Source organism: Mirounga leonina, unplaced genomic scaffold, assembly GCF_011800145.1.
Source record: "Mirounga leonina isolate KUSES-001 unplaced genomic scaffold, KU_Mleo_1.0 Mir_200, whole genome shotgun sequence".
NCBI classification, from domain to species: Eukaryota; Metazoa; Chordata; class Mammalia; order Carnivora; family Phocidae; genus Mirounga; species Mirounga leonina.
The window spans coordinates 26,920,589-26,935,119 of NW_023270503.1; the positions used below are offsets into that span (position 1 = coordinate 26,920,589).

At 48.4% G+C, this 14,531-nt stretch overlaps 1 protein-coding gene across 1 annotated transcript; it reads left to right on the top strand.

Moving 5' to 3' along the window:
- Positions 1–663: 663 nt before the first annotated feature.
- On the top strand, positions 664–3,422 carry EIF1 (eukaryotic translation initiation factor 1; the record flags this gene model as incomplete). The annotated part of the gene is given in 4 exon segments (XM_035027092.1): positions 664–838; positions 1,569–1,732; positions 1,876–1,977; positions 2,560–3,422. Coding segments are annotated over 4 exon segments (342 nt in total). The 3' UTR covers positions 2,605–3,422.
- Between the last annotated feature and the right edge of the window lie 11,109 nt (positions 3,423–14,531).

Sequence of the window (14,531 nt, forward strand, 5' to 3'; positions counted from 1 at the left end):
CCCCGAGAACCGGCGTCACTCTCCCTCGAACCCAGGCTAAGGAGCAGGGCATTTTTTCTTTAAAGTAGATTAATCCATTTTTGGATTAGATTCATCTAAATAGTAACTTAACCTAAAGGATGAAGTTAAGGCTTGCATTATATTATTGTGTGTTGATTAACAGCCGTGTGTTGATTAAATGAAAGTGCTGCCCTAAATCCGTAAGACTACGTGGGTAACGGAGTATGAGATAGTGGGAATTCGTCGCGTTTGGGAGGTTCAGCATCTAAGTCTCATTTACGGAGTGCCGATCTATCCCATGAAAACGCGCTCTTCCAAGCAGGTAGGGCTGCAATAGTGTCAAGACAGAGAACATAAGTGGTAAGGCGCTTCCGAAACCTCCGCCAATTTTCTGCGCCACCGACACCTTCCTCCTGCACTGCGCAAGCGCCTAGACGGACCACCCTTTCCCTCCCCCTTCCACCTCTCCCGGAACCGAGAGGACGCCCTCCCGCAGCGCAGACTTCCTGCGCAAGCGCCGTCCCGCGTCCCCGCCCCGAACCAATCGGAAGCGCCGGCGTCCGGGCGCTGAGGCCACGACGCCGTGGGTGGGGCCGGGACGTGAGGGCAGCGCGCTGGCGTCACAGGGGCGGCTATATAAGTGAATACAGGCACCGCCCCTCCGCCCCAGTCACTGAGCCGCCGCCGAGGACTCAGCAGCCTCCCCCTTGAGCCCCCTCGCTTCCCGACGCTCCGTCCCCCCCGCCCGCCTTCTCCCGCCGCCGCCTTCCGCAGGCCGTTTCCACCGAGGAAAAGGAATCGTATCGTATGTCCGCTATCCAGAACCTCCACTCTTTCGGTAAACTGCGGAAAGGTCCCGTGGGGAGAAAGGCCTGGGTGGGGCGGCGAAGTGCTTCGGGCCCGGAGACGGGGCCCGGAAACCTGCCGGTGTTCCGGGCTTTCGTAAACATAGGCTGAGGGAAGGTGTCCGGGCTCGTAGGAAGCGGGGCTTTGACCCGGGCCCTGGGATCTGCCCTTAAAGCGCGACCGGAAGGAGCCGCCAGGGAGGCAGCCCTTGGGCGGCCCGGCGTCGCGGGTGGCGCATTTACTAATGGCTCCCAGGCCGCCTTGGGCCACACCCGCCCCCTCCCGCCACCCCTGCGTCACATCCGTTACGTAATCGCCGTTGTCACGGAGCCGGGAGTGAGAGGCGGCGTCTTCCTAAGTGACAAACGCTCCCGCCAATGGGGCGGGAAGCTCGGCCCCGCCTTGGTGGTCGGGTTCCGGCCGGTTGCATCAGCCGGGTGGGGCGCTGCCCGCCCGTCCGCCCGCCCGCCCAGGCTCCCCCGGCACGTGATCGTCTTCCGAGGGCGGGCCTGGGGCAGAAGGCCCAGGCTTTTCCCGGCGCTGGGGAAGCCGGCCGGCCCGGACTGACCCGTTCGCGGTCAGCCAGCAAGGACAGATCTGACGTGACCTAGGCCCTGGCGATTTCAGTGTTAGTTTCCGCGCGTGCAAAAATGATCCATTGGGAGAGTGGCAGTGGCACTTAAGCCCCAGCAGCTCTAAACGAGCTTGATGTTTCTTCCCAGACCCCTTTGCTGATGCAAGTAAGGGTGATGATCTGCTTCCTGCTGGCACTGAGGATTATATCCATATAAGAATTCAACAGAGAAACGGCAGGAAGACCCTTACTACTGTCCAAGGGATCGCTGATGATTACGATAAAAAGAAACTAGTGAAGGCGTTTAAGAAGGTAGGTCTTCAATGAGATTGTAGGAAAATCCCATTTAACTTGCTCTGGTAGGGGTGCTGACTTGTATTGCTTCTCGTTAGAGGTTGTTAGTGCACTCGGACTGTTGCTTGGCCTAATTTGTTTTGCTTTGTTGGTGTTTGCAGAAATTTGCCTGCAATGGTACTGTGATTGAGCATCCAGAATATGGAGAAGTAATTCAGCTACAGGGTGACCAGCGCAAGAACATATGCCAGTTCCTGGTAGAGGTGAGTTCAGTCACTTCTTCATAATTCATTTGTGCCTCTGTCCTGGCCACTATCAGATCGTGCCTAGTCTGTTAAAGCTCTACAAGACAACAGTTGAGTTTCGAAATATATACACGAGTATTTCTTTTTTTAAGGACTTACCTGCCTTAAATCACCCTTTACATGGATCTGTTTTTTTTGTTACTGTTTTTTTTTTTTTTGTTTTTTTTTTTTAAGTAATCTCTACTTAAACCCAATGTGGGGTCTGAACTCAAAACCCCAAGGTGAAGAGTTGCATGCTCTACAACTGAGCCAGCCAGATGCCCTGTACGTGGATCTACTTTAAAGATGCCATTTTAAATTACACACAAAAAGAGGATGTCTGGCTGGCTATTCCTAAGTGCTAAAATCCTGTTACATCATTGGTTCTTAACGGTATAACCTGAGTTAAGAACCATTGTGCTCATAGTGGTCAAAGTGTGTGCCTAGGCTCTTGGAGTTTTCTTGCCTATTGTAGAAGCAAGCAAAGTTGCTGCCATCAGAAATGGGGACTTTAATTCTCTTCATATCCCCTATTATAACTTTGTCCTTTTTTCTTTGCAGATTGGACTGGCTAAGGACGACCAGCTGAAGGTTCATGGGTTTTAAGTGCTTTTGGCTCACTGAAGCTTAAGTGAGGATTTCCTTGCAATGAGTAGAATTTCCCTTCTGTCCCTTGTCACAAGTTTAAAAACCTCACGGCTTGTATAATGTAACCATTTGGGGTCTGCTTTTAACTTGGACTAGTGTAACTCCTTCATGCAATAAACTGAAAAGAGCCATGCTGTCTAGTCTTGAAGTCCCTCATTTAAACAGAGGTCAAGCAGTAGGCGCCTGGCAGTGTCCGGCCTGAAACCAAGCAGTAATGTGATGTTTCGGTCCAGCACAGAGCCCCAAGATCACAGATGGCTATGTCTGGCCAGAAGCTCCTCGGCTCTCCCTCTTCAGAGTTCCCTGCCCTAAGAGAATGTCACCACCTGAACAGCCCACGGTGAAGCTGAGAGGACAGGATGGGGTAAGACCGCAACCGCAGCTGTGCTGCTACAGGGAGTCACTGGTAGTCAAAGAAAGATCCCTGGTGTCTCCAACCTGACCAGGTGGGCAGAGCTTAGAGCGGCCACCTTCCCTCTAGTGAGGCGTGATAGGACATCTGACTTGCCACCAAGGTCTTTTTGACCAGACCTGTCCTAGCTAATCGATGTCCAAACACCAGAATGTGAGGCCAGCCTTCATAGGAGTTAAACTTTTGACAAGGGAACAAACTTCAAACTGATGTATCAGTCATGTAGCTAGCTGTAGAGCTTGCAACTTCCTAGCAACAGCTGCCCAATGCCATGTGAAGTAACAGACTGGTTTTGGTTTATTTTTTCCTTCAGTTTTAATGTTATGTAATGTATTTAAACCCTTATTTAAATAAAACTTGTTTTCAGAAACACCTGACTTGCAGATTGTATTTTATGTATAATCAGGCTCGTATGTGTGAAGGAACCACAGAAATGGGCAGTGAAGGATAGTCTACACCCACAGCTCAACTTCACCTGGGGCCTCCACCTCTTGGCCAAGAAAACCTTTAGTGAGCTTGTCCTTCCCAAGTTGCCCACAGGTCAGTTGTGTTGCAGGCATGGTGGAAAGATGTAGTGGTGATGGCTGTCCCTGCTTGGTGGCTCTGGAGGAACTTGCCTTGTGAGTTGATGGAGCAGTTTGGTTGGAAACCCTCGAGTCCCCTCAGTGACAGGATCTTGGCTTAAATGCTGTAACAAAGGGACAGACCTGGTGTGGGACTTGATCTAATCCTCACACCCCTAGGAGGTATACAAAAGTGCCTTTTCCAGGGAATAGGTGTTTTTTTTTTTAATTTTTATTTGACAGCGAGAGCAGGAACACAGGGGAAGAGGGAGAAGCAGGCTTCCTGCGGAGCAGAGAGCCCGAATTGGGGCTCGATCCCAGGATGCTGGGATCATGATCTGAGCCACCCAGGTGCCCCGGGAGTAGGTTTATAGTGCAACAAAGTTCAGTGACTAGAAGTATTGCTGAAATAAACTGTCCAGAGGCCTTCTTTCGACAGGACAATGAATATGTGGACATCTGTTCCTGGCTCCATTCATTCTAAAATTCTAGCATGTGGATCATGAATTGGTACCAATTTCAGATCATAAAACACAGGCTTCAAACTGCAGAGAGTAGTCTGAGGAATCGACACTTGAATCACCATCCTCCTGTAGATGGGCAGCTTTATGAGTCTGTACAGAGGCCGACATGGAAGGAGAGGAGATGGAAGGCTGAGATGTGGCAGCTGCCCTGAGAAGAGAGGACTGTAATCTGGGAGGTAGACATGGTGTAACACAAGGTCCTACAAAAACATCTGTTTAGCAAACAACTTCACCAGTTGGCACCAAACATAATGGCATTGTAACATTTGGTGATGGTTGTAAATCTAAGATTTGACTGTAGAGCAGAAGGGCTATTCTTCAAAAACTTCTAGAAGCAACCTTGTTGGCCAAACCCACAGAAGACCACAATCAGAAGACAAAACGGAATCATGTAGATGGGTAGGTCCTGTGCTAGGCTATGAGAAAACTCTTGCCTTTTAAGGAATTAAGTTTTCTAGAATGACATGATTCTGAGTTAAGCTAGCAACATCGGTTTTAAATCAACCAATCATCTGTAGAACCAATCAAAGCAACTCCCTGTGAGCATGGCGGGTTTGTGAACACCCTAATTCAGTATCTCAGGCCTGAAATAAAGCATGGTTGTGCCCATTTGATGGGTGAAATCTGCAGGGCCAATCAGTGGTAAGAGTTTCATCCAGAACCCAGGATCTCTGCCTTCTGCCCTTCCCACCAGATAACCTACACATTCACAATTTAAATAGCTCTACCATTTTACAGAGATGGTACATGCAGTGTAGAGTGGAGAATCACGGGGCACACAAAAGCAATCAGGACAACACCCTGTGTTCGGGAAGCAAATGGCCTGATAGGAAGGACCCGCAGAGAACCTTGAACATGAGGCAGAAAGCAGCCACACGTTTCTGGGACTGGCAAATCTTCCTCACCCCATCCACACCCAAGGGGGCCAGGAAAAGCTTCATAAAAGAGGTGCCAAATGAAGCAGGGCATTCGGGTCGGAGGAGTCAAGACCCAGAGGTGGGAGCACCCAGTGTCTATGAGGGCCCTGAGGTAGGACCGTTTGGCTGGAACAAAGGCCTTACATAGAGCAGAAATGACTCCGTATTGTCTCCCACTGTATGTCAGGCCTGTGCTAAGTGCCTACAGTGCACACTGGCCTCTAAACAGTAGGAACTCAGCCCCGTTATAAGACGGATTCAGAGAAGTGATGCAGCTGAGCCCGCACAGAGGCAATGAGAAGGCAGCAGAGGGGAAGGAGGGCTGGAAGGCTGGTGTGAGGTCGCAGTGGGCTGCGCCCCAAGCTGAAAACATTCAGAGGTTAGTCTGCGTAAGAGTCACAGCGAAGAGCAGATGGTGAGGAAGGTCTCCCAGCCCTGGGCTGTTGGTTCCTCTCTCCCGCCCCAGTCTCCTCTCTGCCTCCTCACTCTTCTGGCTGCCCTTCTCCCCTTCCCTCTCCTACTTCCCCCCTCTCTCCGCTCACTCTCCCTGCCCCGACCCAGGCGCACCCCTCTGCCACAGGGACAAGCAGAAACAGACTCAAAGGTCCTTAAAACTGCGTTAGGGCGCCTGGGTGGCTCAGTCGTCAACCATCTGCCTTTGGCTCAGGTCATGATCCCAGCCCCGCATTGGGCTCCCTGCTCGGTGGGAAGCCAGCTTCTCCCTCTCCCTCTCCCCCTGCTTGTGTTCCCTCTCTCTCGTGTCTGTCAAGTAAATAAAATCTTTAAAAAAAAAAAAAAAAATGTGTTAGCAAGACAAAATGAATACTGGTCAGCTAAAACTGCACAGGAATCCACAAAAACTGCTTTAAAGCCTATTCAAAGTTTACCTATAAATAAAACAAAGAAACACGATATATTTGGGAACTAAACATTCTACCAACTACCTCTGGAATTGACCCGCTTCCTTGTTTACCGTCCTGGATGCTGCCCCCTTGTGGCGTGAGTCTCAAAACACAGTTTACTGTTCATAAGGCTTTGAAATGAAGAGCTCCCTGACTAATCTTTAACTTTTCAGGAGGTACACATTATTTCAGAATTAGCAAGTAGTGTGAGGCTTTGGCCATTTCTTCGCTTGGACTCTCTTAAATCCTCCTAATTCAAATATTCATGAAACACTGTTCTGGGGAAGGTTGTTAAAAATTCAGATTCTAGGGCGCCTGGGTGGCTCAGTCATTAAGCATCTGCCTTCGGCTCAGGTCATGATCCCAGGGTCCTGGGATCGAGTCCCGCATCGGGCTCCCTGCTCCGCGGGAGGCCTGCTTCTCCCTCTCCCACTCCCCCTGCTTGTGTTCCCTCTCTCACTGTGTCTCTCTCTGTCAAATAAATAAAAATCTTAAAAAAAAAAAATTTCAGATTCTAGCCCCCCCCCCCCCCAGGATAGTTAGGCTCAACCGGGTGTTAGTGGAACAATCCCACCTGTTTTTCAAGGGCCTACAAAATTTGACCCAAAAATTGCAAAACTCAGAATGGGTAAGTGTTTAACACTATAAGAGGTAACACTGGCTATCGCTGCAATATAATTCTTGTATATGTAAATATAATAAAATTTTCTAGAGAAAGAACACTTTTTAAGTAGGCTCCATGCTCAGCATGGAGCCCAATGCAGGGCTTGAACTCAAAACCTTGAGATCAAGGCCTCAGTTGAGATCAAGAGTCGGATGCTTAACCGACAGCACCCACGTGCCCCAAGAACAATATTTTTTTTTTAGATTTTATTCATTTATTTGACAGAACACAGGCAGAGGGAGAAGCAGGCCCCCTACTGAGCAGGGAGCTGGATGCGGGGCCCCATCCCAGGACCCCAGGACAATGACCTGAGTCGAAGGCAGATGTTTAACAGACTGAGCCACCCAGGCGCCCCAAGAACGATATTATTTTTAACAAAACTCAGATTTATAAAATTTATGTCTTTCACAAAAAACTACAGAAAATGTCTATTTGGCCCATGGATGCATTTTATTCACTTGGTATGAGGTACAACAGAGCCTCTGAGGTCAGAATGCCTGGCCCACAGTGCTCCAGGAAATGCCCCCCTCTAGAGCCAGAGACTCTGATCCAGAGGTTCTTCTGATGTGGGGCCCAGGCACCTGCTATTTTAACCAGCATCAGCATCGGCCAATTCATATGGGAGGGCCACAAACCACACTGGGGGAACACTACTGTGACTGATGGGGAGCTATTGAGGAAACATGCGGTGGAGAGAGCATTACCAGAGCTAAGCTTCAGAGAAAGCAATCAGGAGTACTGTATTTAAGATGGTTTGAGAAGGGGGTGGCCAAGGGTCAGAACTTGGTTACCAGCATCTGAGAAACCAACCCCTGAGGTTTTGTGTGTAACGTACATTTGGTTATTTTCTGGCAAGACCGTCCACAGCTTTTATCAGATTCTTAAAAGAGCCCACTACCCAAACCAGCTAAGAATCACGGGTCTGTGGTTTCCTCCCAGGCTTACAAAGCCTCAGGATTAACGAAGTTCTTCCAGGTACAGCATCGCAAGCAGAAACGTGCCTGTTCCAATATCGACTTTGAAAATGAATAACTATTTAAAGATATTTCTAAACAGCTCCAAAACCGAGTGTGTGTTGGGCAGAAGGGACACACACAGCAGCCGGACCACAGCCTCAGAAGCCTGTGCGTGACTCCCTTGTTCCCTAGCCACTGTCGCCAGCCACCACCCCGCGTCAGCAGCCAGGGCCGTTGCCCGGTTTAAATTGTCTTTAATCTTAGTCCTTGATGGCCAATTTATACCCAGAATGGGCAATTGACTAAAAACAGGAAGCACAGGGAGCACAGAGGTTGAAAGTGTTAACGTGGAGCATAAACATGACCATCATTCCGTGTGTGTCAAGTAATTGATTCTCCATTTCTGTGCAACAGGAGAAAACAAGCCCAAGGACAAGGCCAATGCAGAGAGACGTGACCTACGTAGGTTCCATGGTCCACCTTAGAGACAGAACTATAGACTCCTGCAGCTCAGTGTCCCCTGGGAGCTCGTTGGAAGGACAGAATTTCAAGCCCAACCCCAGACCCCATAAAGCCATCTTCATTTTAACAATCGGCATTTAACAAAGCTTGAGAAGCACCGGTTTGAACCATAAAATGAGGAGACCTCATATTGAGGTCCGCAAGCTGGTTAAAAAAGACAGTAACATGACTTTTATTTTTTAAGATCTTATGTTTAAGTAATCTCTACACCCAACGTGGGGCTTGAACTCACAACCCCGAGATCAAGAGTCACAGAGTCTACCGACTGAGCCAGCTGGGTGCCTTATGGACTTCTAATTTTTATAAGTGCATTTTCCATTATGGTTTTTTTTTTAAAGATTTTATTTATTTATTTGACAGAGAGAGACACAGAGAGAGAGGGAACACAAGCAGGGGGAGTGGGAGAGGGAGAAGCAGGCTTCCCGCTAAGCAGGGAGCCTGATGTGGGGCTCGATCCCAGGACCCTGGAACCATGACCTGAGCCGAAGGCAGACGCTTAACGACTGAGCCACCCAGGCGCCCCTCCATTATGGTTTTAGATGTGCATTTAAAACACACAAAAATTGTTGAAGTGTGGAAAGCAACCGTATGAGCTGCATATGGACAGAGTTCATTGCACTAGCTAAGAAGTACAGAGACCTGGCTGTGACCGGGATCAGCTGGGGAGCCCTGCAGTGGTACCAAGCGTGGTACCCAGAGCCTCAGGACAGAACCCCTGGGGGTGGCCCATAAGTGATGATAATCTAGCCATTCACCTCCATCGAAGCCCACCAGACCTGCAGGTCCCATCCATCTGATTAAGAGGTCTCCAGGATGTCAAAAACAACGCCAAAGGAGAAAATACAGTGACAGCTAGAACTAATTTGACTTTTCCTTCATTGGAACTGAAGGCAGCTTGCATCTCTCAAGTGCCATTTGTAATGTGCCTGCATGTGAGTAGCCTGAAACTCTCTTCTGTCGCCCCCTAGGAAAAATAATACAAAAGCTATAACAAATATAAGGGGATCCCAATGAACATTAGATTGTTTTTTAAGTACATAATGAAACCTAAATCTACATTTTAATATACATTTGTTCTCAGAACCAAACGTGATGCAGTATCCCTTTTTAATTTGTCTGAAGTCATGCTTTTCCTTCTAATTAAATCTAAACAGTGTTTTGTCACTTCTTTACTGGGGAAAGTCAAAAGCTGTCTTTGCCTGGTATGATTATTACAGATTATAAATTGAACTTTAAAGGAACCGATCATAATTTACCAACTTCAAATTATTTTTTGCTTAAAATGCCAGACATACACCTGGCATATGATGAAAAAGATCTAAAGTTCCCAAGTTGGTCCTCTAGATTATTGATTGATATGACAGGGATTTTGAGTTCAAAGGAATCCAGACTCGCTGAGACAGAGCTTTAGTTGCTTTACTGTTGGATGTAGGACAGAAGACATTCATGTGGACAGCTTCACAAAGCGCTTGCCCAGGCTTATGATATTTCCCATGGGTTTGTGTAACCGGGGGCTTCACTTAACTCAGCACTATTAATATTTGGGCCCAGATAATTATGTGTTGGGGAAGAGGGGGCTGACCTGTGTATCATAGGATGTTTAACAGTATCTCGGACCTCCACCCACTACTTGGTGATAGCACGCCTTCCCACAAACGCCCAACAACCAAAATTATCTCCAGACATTGTCAAATGCCCCTGGGAGGCAAAACCACATCCCCCCAAGACCACTGGTTTAATTCACTCTTTCCCTCCTGCTCTACCAAGTAGAAACGCAAAGGAAAGAGAGAAAATCATGATGTTACAAAAGCTAAGCCTGCTAATTTTAAACTTCTCATAGCATGAGTCATTCATTCATTCAGTAAACATCTATTCAGCATTGCGTATGGACCAGCCACCCTTTGAGGCGCTGGGGATGTAGCACTGAACAGAGATCCCTGCCCATATGGACACTACGTTCCAGTAGGGGAAGACGGACAGGGCCTCGGATGTCCTCGTGTCCTACAATGTTTCCGGCAGCATTGGGCACCATACACCAGCCCTCTTTGATTATCCAATAAGGTCTCCCACTCGGCACCCTGTGACCTCTCCACCTGCTTGGACCTTCCATCCCTCCATTCTCCAAGTGTAGGAGTTCCAAAGGGATGAAGACAGTCTTGGCCTTCAGTGCCTCTCCCTTGGCAGCCTCACCCTGGGTCATGATCCTAACACTGTTTCCAGCCTCAACTTCTCTTTCAAGCCCAGAACCCACTGCCCACTCTCTGGCCGTGTTCACTCATTCATTCCCATTTCTGGAGGACTCACTCAGTACAGATCAGCAACAAACAAGTCAAAGCCCACCTTCCTCCTCCTGGAGTCTATACTCTAGCCGGGGAGTCAGATACTAAACCAGGGTACAAACACCTAAATTATTTCAGCCATACTTAGGCAAGGGGTCACAGTCAGCCTATGACAGGGACCATCTGGACAAGCCTATAATTTATCTTTGTTTGATTTTGACCATCTACTCCCATCTCTTAGAATTCTCGTGGCTGGGGCGCCTGGGTGGCTCAGTTGGTTGGGCGACTGCCTTCGGCTCGGGTCATGATCCTGGAGTCCCAGGATCGAGTCCCGCATCGGGCTCCCTGCTCGGCGGGGAGTCTGCTTCTCCCTCCCTCCCCCCTCTCATGCTCTCTCTCTATCTCATTCTCTCTTTCAAATAAATAAATAAAATCTTTAAAAAAAAAAAAAAAGAATTCTCGTGGCTGTAATGTTCTAGTACCCTGTGGTTTGGGTTTCCTTTTTACGTGCTATTTGAGAGAGCAACTTTAAATTTCAAACAGTCGATGAGGAGGGAGTTCCTTGTAAGGTGATCTCGGTGCTGCCAGTTCCCCGAACAGTTACTCACAAACCTCTTTTCATTTCCTAGTCATTCCCTGGAGTGGGGTGGGGAGGAATGAGGAGTGACTGCAAATGGGTATGGGGGCTTTCCTTTTGGGGTGATGCAAATATTCTGGAACTAGATAAAGGTCATGGTTGTGCCACTTTGTGGATGTGCTGAAAGCCACTGGCTTGTGTACTTTAAAGGAGTGAATGGTGTGAAAAAAAAAAAGTGAATGGTGTGATGTGTGCACTATATCTCGATAAATAGATCTTATATATTTTTTAAAGATTTTTTATTTATTTGAGACAGAGAGAGAGAGTGCGCATGAGTGGGGTGGGAGGGGCAGAGGGAGAAGCAGACCCCCCACTGAGCAGGGAGCCTGAAGCGGGGTTCGATCCCAGGACCCCGGGATCATGACCTGAGCCGAAGGCAGATGCTTAACCAACTGAGCCACCCAGGCGCCCCTTATATATGTATTTTTAATTGTATCATGCCAGAGCTGGCTGGGTAGGCAAATTATGAGCAGGGGTTTTGCCCTTACCACATGGAAGTACCACTTTGGGCTGGTGAACAGAAATGTCCTTACCCTCTGCCAGGGAGAGTTCGGAATTAGGCAGGTTTATAAAACAGGAGGAACTTCAGTAAAGCCTAAAGAAACGCACCTCCCCTTCTCCCTTCGCTGAAACAGCTTTTCTTAATAGCCAAGCAAGACTACAGGTGAATTCAGCTACCGAAACCTCCCTCGTTTCTCCGGCCCCCGTCTGCCACCCCAAGCAACCCCACTCACTGGCTCAACAGATTACAGCGTGCAGGGAAGAGAAGGTTCGCTATAGAGGACGCAGCCCTCAACAAGGAAAGGCTTTTCTTTATGCTTATAGAATCCAACTGTCTAGGTTCAAGCCTCAACTATACATCTGATGGGCTCTGTGCCCCGAGCTAGTCACTGGGTTGAGTGTGGGATTTTGACTTCGCCCTACTCACGAGCAGATAAGCTATCCTATTACTCTTTCATCAACGCAGGCAGAAGACACAAGACCCTTGGATCAGAGACAAGTAACGTTATTACTCACAATCCAGCTAGCAGTATACTTTGCATCAATCCCCCTTGCCCTTGGTGGTAACACATTACAGACCCACACAGAGGCTACACAGGCCATAGTTGGGAGGCAGACAAGGACACAGACCCTGGGAAGCTACTGCTTCTGTAGGAAGTAGTAAGCAAGGCTGCTGTATGTCCCCTAGGGAGACATGACCTCGTCCCTCAAGGTCACTCACTGAAAATACAACCCTGAGAAATGGCCCGAGTAAAGAGCTGCTGTGACCTTACCCTCTTGGCATACTCAGCAAGACTCAGGGATGCTCAAAGCACATGGTGAACTGCTTCATTGCTTCACCAATTTCTCTGTGCCTCAGTTTCCTCAGCTAGGAGCAATAGCATTACCCTCCTCGTGGTGTTGTGGTAAGGACTCCAAAGACATAATACCCGGGGCACCTGGGTCTCTCAGTCAGTTAAGCATCTGCCTTGGCTCAGGTCTTGATCGCGGGGTCCTGGGATCGAGCCCCACGTCAGGCTTCCTGCTCAGCGGGGAGTCTGCTTCTCCCTCTCCCTCTGCCCCTCCCCACCCACTCATTTGTGCTCTCTCTTTCTCTCAAATAAATAAATAAAATATTTTTAAAAAAAAAGACATAATGCCCTTAAAGTGCTTAGCATGGAGGTCTGCCATGGAAGGGCTCCGTAAATTTTAAAAATCACCATTATTAGGGGAAGAGGGAGGTGAAAACATGTTATAGACATCAGAAAGCTTGCATTTAAGAGAATTTCAAGGGCCATGCCAAAGAGAAGCCTTCCCCACCCACCTCCTCCCTCCCCCAACCATCCATGGTACCTTAAGCTCATCATCACACTGTCTCTCCCCAAGAGAAAAGGAACAAAGACCGTCTTGATCAATATTGTGTTCTCAGGGTCAACACCGTGCCTGGCACAAAGTGGGTACTTAGGAATGAATGAACGGAAAGGGAAGGCATTAGGTCTCTGAGCAGGCAGGAGGGTCTGGGATGAAGGTCCATCGTGGGGGCGCTGAACTTGATAAGGCTGCATACCCTCCAGTGAGAAAAGAGCAGAAGGTCGACCCAGACCACTGTGGTCACTCGGCAGGGAGAAGGGGGCTGACGTCAGATGGCCTTGGGAGTGAAGGGAACCTGACTCACTAGGTTGCCAGGCAACCATCCAGCTGAGAATATTAATTTACAATTGAATCAACTGGCCACTTTCAGGAACTTCCCTGTTTTGCAGGGATGGGGAGGCAGGAGCTGAGGAAGGGGTGGTGGCTGGGGACTAGCCTGGCAGGTTCTGAAGCAGGACAGGGGTAGCGATCTAGGTACATGGCCCATAAATGAAGTAAAAAAACCATGGGGCCAGGCTGGGGAGGGAGGAAAGTGAGACCAGGAGGGGTAGGTGGGTTGTAAGAACCAAGGCAGGTGGAGGAACCGGCAGTCACAGCAAAGGCAGATTCAGCAGGAGCTGGGCTTCTGGAGGGAGGGTGGGACAGAGGCTGGGGCCCAGGAGTGGTAGTAGCACAGAGTCTGGAGAGGACCGGCCAGGCGTGCAGCTCCACTCCCTCAGCTGTCAGGCATGGGCAAGCAGCTTCACCTGGCCAACCCTCAACTCTAAAATGCCCCTGAGTAAAGACTCCGCTCACACTGGTGCTTTTAGGATCCTTTTCCCATCTTAAAACCACTGATAGAGCTAAACAAAATACTTTCTAATATTTTATTATAAAAATATTCAAATACACAGAAAAGTTGAATTTTAAAGTGAAGACTCATATGCCCACCACCTAGATTCTATAATTTTATTATTGTCTATCTCCTATCTATCCATCTTACTTTTATGCATTTTAAAATAAATACAATGGGGGCGCCTGGGTGGCTCAGTTGGTTAAGCGACTGCTTTCGGCTCAGGTCATGATCCTGGAGTCCCGGGATCGAGTCCCGCATTGGGCTCCCTGCGCAGCAGGGAGTCTGCTTCTCCCTCTGACCCTCCTCCATCTCATGCTCTCTATCATTCTCTCTCTCAATAAATAAACAAAAATCTTAAAATAAAATAAAATAAAATAAAAAATAGAATGCACTTTGCCCTAAATACTGTATTAACTAGAGTTCAACTTCATTATGGTTCTTTTTTTTTTTAATAAAATTTATGTACAATGGAATGCACAATCCTAAGTGCCCTCAATGGGTTTTGACAAACGTGTGCATTCAATGAGTTTTGACAGTCTGCAAACAGGGTTCTGGGCTTGATTTTGATTGTTAAGTGAGATAATAGGCCCTGTCAGCACTCATGCAACCGCGGAAGGTGTTGCTGTTAAGATATGGGAGGCAAAACAATCCCCAGGGGGGGAGCCAGGCTGTGAGCCAAGGCTGCGGGAAGCAGAAGGTAGGTGTACCTGAGGGGCTAGGGTGAGGCCTGCATGGAGGAGGAGGCGTTAACCTGTGAGGGAAGGCTCCAGGGACTATTACAGGGAAGAGTGGAGAAGAAAATAATCAAGGAAAGTGGGGTAGA